Source organism: Echiichthys vipera, assembly GCF_963691815.1.
Source record: "Echiichthys vipera genome assembly, chromosome: 2".
NCBI lineage: Eukaryota > Metazoa > Chordata > Actinopteri > Perciformes > Trachinidae > Echiichthys > Echiichthys vipera.
Genome location: NC_139827.1, coordinates 344,281 through 349,280, shown reverse-complemented (window position 1 = coordinate 349,280; position 5,000 = coordinate 344,281). Strand labels below are relative to the sequence as shown.

The 5,000-nt window shown below is 59.5% G+C and overlaps 1 protein-coding gene across 1 annotated transcript in view; it reads left to right on the top strand.

The window, feature by feature from the left end:
• The window catches only part of capn8 (calpain 8), a gene marked incomplete at its 5' end in the record, with an annotated part of 20,361 nt that overhangs the window by 4,557 nt on the left and 10,804 nt on the right, over positions 1 to 5,000 (top strand). Inside the window, 4 exons of the mRNA XM_083936048.1 lie at positions 1,799 to 1,932; positions 3,552 to 3,720; positions 3,800 to 3,883; positions 4,319 to 4,404. Of these exons, the coding sequence (XP_083792174.1) occupies positions 1,799 to 1,932; positions 3,552 to 3,720; positions 3,800 to 3,883; positions 4,319 to 4,404 (473 nt within the window). The remainder of the gene's footprint in view (positions 1 to 1,798; positions 1,933 to 3,551; positions 3,721 to 3,799; positions 3,884 to 4,318; positions 4,405 to 5,000) is intronic.

Genomic DNA, 5,000 nt, shown 5'->3' with positions numbered 1-5,000 from the left:
ACCACCACACCACCACCACCACACCACCACACCACCACCAACACCACACCACCACCACCACCACACCACCACCACCACAACACCACCACCACACCACCACCACACCACCACACCACCAACACCACCACCACCACACCAACACCACCACCACACCACCACCACCACACCACCAACACCACCACCACCACCACACCACCAACACCACACCACCACCACCACACCACCAACACCACCACCAACACCACCACCACCAACACCACACCACCACCACCACACCACCACCACCACACCACCACACCACCACCAACACCACACCACCACCACCACCACACCACCACCACCACAACACCACCACCACACCACCACCACACCACCACACCACCAACACCACCACCACCACACCAACACCACCACCACACCACCACCACCACACCACCAACACCACCACCACCACCACACCACCACCACACCACCACCACCACCACACCACCAACACCACCACCACACCACCAACACCACCACCACACCACCAACACCACACCACCACCACCACACCACCAACACCACCACCACAACACCACCACCACACCACCACCACACCACCACCACCACACCACCAACACCCACCACCACACCACCACCACCACACCACCAACACCACCACCACCACCACACCACCAACACCACCACCACCAACACCACCACCACCACCACCACACCACCACCACACCACCACACCACCACCACACACCACCACACCACCACCACACCACCACCACCACCACACCACCACCACACCACCACCACACCACCACCACACCACCACCACCGCACCACCACCACCACCGCACCACCAACACCACACCACACCACCACCACCACACCACCACCACCAACACCACACCACCACCACCAACACCACACCACACCACCACACCACCACCACACCACCACCACACCACACCACCACACCACCACCACCACAACACCACCACACCACCACCACACCACCACCGCACCACCACCACACCACCACACCACCACACCACACCACACCACCACACACCACCACCACCACACCACCACACCACCACCACCACACCACCACACCACCACACCACCACACCACCACCACCACACCACCACACCACCACACCACCACACCACCACCAACACCACCACCACCACACCACCACAACACCACCACAACACCACCACCACACCACCACCACACCACCACAACACCACCACCACACCACACCACCAACACCACCACCACACCACACCACCACACCACCACACCACCACACCACCAACACCACCGCTCCACCACACCACCAACACCACCGCTCCACCACCGCACCACCACCACACCACCACCACCACCAACACCACCACACCACCACCACACCACCACACCGCTCACTCCTCACTGCAGTCTCCACCAGTCTGCAACTCCTTTCCTCTGACCGTAAAAGGGCATGTATGTGGCGTTGGGGGGAGGGGCGTACGTCCATCTGGCTGACGTTTACCTCCGAGGAGACGTGAGGGCCAGAGGCTAGCTGTCACTCAAGAGGCCCCGCCCCTAATTATTCATAAACTTTAACCTCCAATCAAATCAAAACCAGCCTGACGACTAACAGCGACCGCCATTTTGTTTCACATGAGTAAAACGTCCGTTCTGGGGGTGGAGCCTCCACAGGAAGTGACATCACGTGTGCGTTCTGGGGGTGGAGCCTCCACAGGAAGTGACATCACGTGTGTGTGTGTGTGTGTGTGTGTGTGTGTGTCCCTGCAGCTGTGGCAGTACGGCGAGTGGGTGGACGTGGTCGTGGACGACCGTCTCCCCAGCAGAGACGGGAAGCTGCTGTTCCTGCACTCGGCCCAGGGGGCGGAGTTCTGGAGCGCCCTGCTGGAGAAGGCCTACGCCAAGTAAGAGTCCTGACCGTTAAGTGTTTAACCATTAAACTGTTACTGCTGCTGGAGAAGGCCTACGCCAAGTAAGAGTCCTGACCGTTAAGTGTTTCACCATTAAACTGTTACTGCTCCTTTGGTTCTGCAGAGACTGAATCTAATCGAGTTCTATTTCAGTGTGTGTGTGTGTGTGTGTGTGTGTGTGTGTGTGTGTGTGTGTGTGTGTGTGTCTGTGTGTGTGTGTGTGTGTGTGTGTGTGTGTGTGTGTCTGTGTGTGTGTGTGTGTGTCTGTGTGTGTCTGTGTGTGTGTGTGTGTGTGTGTCTGTGTGTGTGTGTGTGTCTGTGTGTGTGTGTGTGTGTCTGTGTGTGTGTGTGTGTCTGTGTGTGTGTGTGTGTCTGTGTGTGTGTGTGTGTGTGTCTGTCTGTGTGTGTGTGTGTGTGTGTGTGTGTGTGTGTGTCTGTGTGTGTGTGTGTGTGTACTCAGTAAACATTGGTCCTGCCCTGAAAACAAACTGAACACACTCTCCTCAGTGTTCAGCAGGAAGTGGAAAGATTCAGCAACTCCAGCCTCTGGTCCTGGATCAGGTCTCAGGGGCAGCAGCTCCAGCCTCTGGTCCTGGATCAGGTCTCAGGGGCAGCAGCTCCAGCCTCTGGTCCTGGATCAGGTTTCAGGGGCAGCAGCTCCAGCCTCTGATCCTGGATCAGGTCTCAGGGGCAGCAGCTCCAGCCTCTGGTCCTGGATCAGGTTTCAGGGGCAGCAGCTCCAGCCTCTGATCCTGGATCAGGTCTCAGGGGCAGCAGCTCCAGCCTCTGATCCTGGATCAGGTCTCAGGGGCAGCAGCTCCAGACTCTGATCCTGGATCAGGTCTCAGGGGCAGCAGCTCCAGCCTCTGGTCCTGGATCAGGTTTCAGGGGCAGCCTCTCCAGGTGTCTCCATCGTTGCCCACGTGGGCGTTGAAGTCTCCCAGCAGGACTCTGGGGTCCCCTACTGGAGCCCCATGCAGGACTCCATTCAGGGTCTCCAAGAAGGCCCCAGACTCTGAACTGCTGTTCGCTGCATCTGCACCAACAACAGTCAGAGTCCCCCCCCCCCACCACCCGCAGGCGTAAGGAGGCCACCCTCTGGTCCACCGGGGTCAACTCCAACACCGCGGCGCTCAGCCGGGGGTTTGAGAGTCTCCCCACACCCGCCCAGCCCCTCACACCCTGGGCCCCTCCAGAGAAGACCAGGGTCCAGCCCCTATCCAGGAGCACGGGTCCAGATCCAGACTGTGTGTGGAGGTGAGCCCCCCCAGATCTAACTGGGAGCTCCACCTCCCTCACAAGCTCCGGCTCCTTCCCCCACAGAGAGGAGACGCTCCACGTCCCCAGAGCCTCTGCTGCCCGGGTCTGGACCCTCCGGGCCCCGTCACCTTCAGTCGTTGAAACTTAACCGTCTCCTCCTGTGGTCTGAACTTAACGGTCTCCTCCTGTGGTGTGCACTTAACGGTCTCCTCCTGTGGTATGAACTTAACGGTCTCCTCCTGTGGTGTGCACTTAACGGTCTCCTCCTGTGGTCTGAACTTAACGGTCTCCTCCTGTGGTGTGCACTTAACGGTCTCCTCCTGTGGTCTGAACTTAACGGTCTCCTCCTGCAGGGTGAGCAGCTCGTACGAGGCTCTGAGCGGCGGCTGCAGCATCGAGGGCTTCGAGGACTTCACCGGAGGGATCTCAGAGAGCTACGATCTGAGCCGGGCGCCGCCCTCCCTGTTCCACGCCGTGAGGAAAGCCCTGAGGCTCGGCTCGCTGCTCGGCTGCTCCATCGACGTACGTGTTGAAGGTTCCTGAGACGTTTCATGATCTGGGGTTTGGTTCATATCCGTGTTTCCATGTTTGCATGTTTCAGATCTCCAGCTCCTCTGAGACGGAGGCCGTCACCGGACAGAAGCTGGTGAAGGGCCACGCCTACTCCATCACTGCAGCGCAGCAGGTGAGCACGCATCCTGGGCCCCTGAGAGGCTCCTGAGGGGCTCCTGAGGGGCTCCTGAGGGGCTCCTGAGAGGCTCCTGAGGGGCTCCTGAGGGGCTCCTGAGGGGCTCCTGAGAGGCTCCTGAGAGGCCCCTGAGAGGCTCCTGAGAGGCTCCTGAGAGGCTCCTGAGAGGCTCCTGAGGGGCTCCTGAGAGGCTCCTGAGGGGCTCCTGAGAGGCTCCTGAGAGGCTCCTGAGGGGCTCCTGAGAGGCTCCTGAGGGGCTCCTGAGAGGCTCCTGAGGGGCTCCTGAGGGGCTCCTGAGGGGCTCCTGAGAGGCTCCTGAGAGGCTCCTGAGAGGCTCCTGAGAGGCTCCTGAGGGGCTCCTGGGAGGCCCCCACCCTGTCGACACAGGAACAGGAAACCCAACGGCCCCTGAACCACCCCCTTGTCCTGCAGGTCCATCACGCCGGGTCTCCGGTGCAGCTGCTGAGGATCAGGAACCCCTGGGGGCAGGTGGAGTGGACCGGCGCCTGGAGCGACCAGTGAGTCACTCGTGCACCGAACACCCTTAAACTTCACCTTTGTGGTTCCTGAGGTTCAGAGGTTCAGAGGTGACCCGGGTCTGTGGAAGACTCCGGGTCCGGGTTTTAAACCTGTGAGTCGTCTCTTTGGTCCAGGTCCTCCTTAAAGTTCTTTGGGTCCTGCGTGAGTTTAAACTTCCACTTTAACAACTTTAGTTTTAGAACCTTCGTCTTTTCAAACGTCGTCAACGTTTCACTAAACGAACCTCTGCAGGGACTCAAGTGAAGCATTCAGGGCCCCCTCCCACTGTGCCTCCGTGCCGTGCCCCAGCACGTGTCACGGCTAAAGTCAGGTTCCTTTGACCAGTGTGAGTGCAACCGTACCACGTCTAGGAGCGGCACGCTTGCCGTCCACGGCCCGTTTGGGAGAGGTGGGCTTTAGTAAAGCACGTTTGCACGTGTACGAGCACGAGCGTGTGCACGTGTACAAGCACGAGGCCTACGGCGGCTCTGAGGTCATTTCCTGTGCGCCTGTTGGGACGTAGAAAAAAGAAGGAGGGACCATGCGCGGACATTTCAAACAATGGCGGTGAAAGGTTCACGTTGGTGTGATGCGG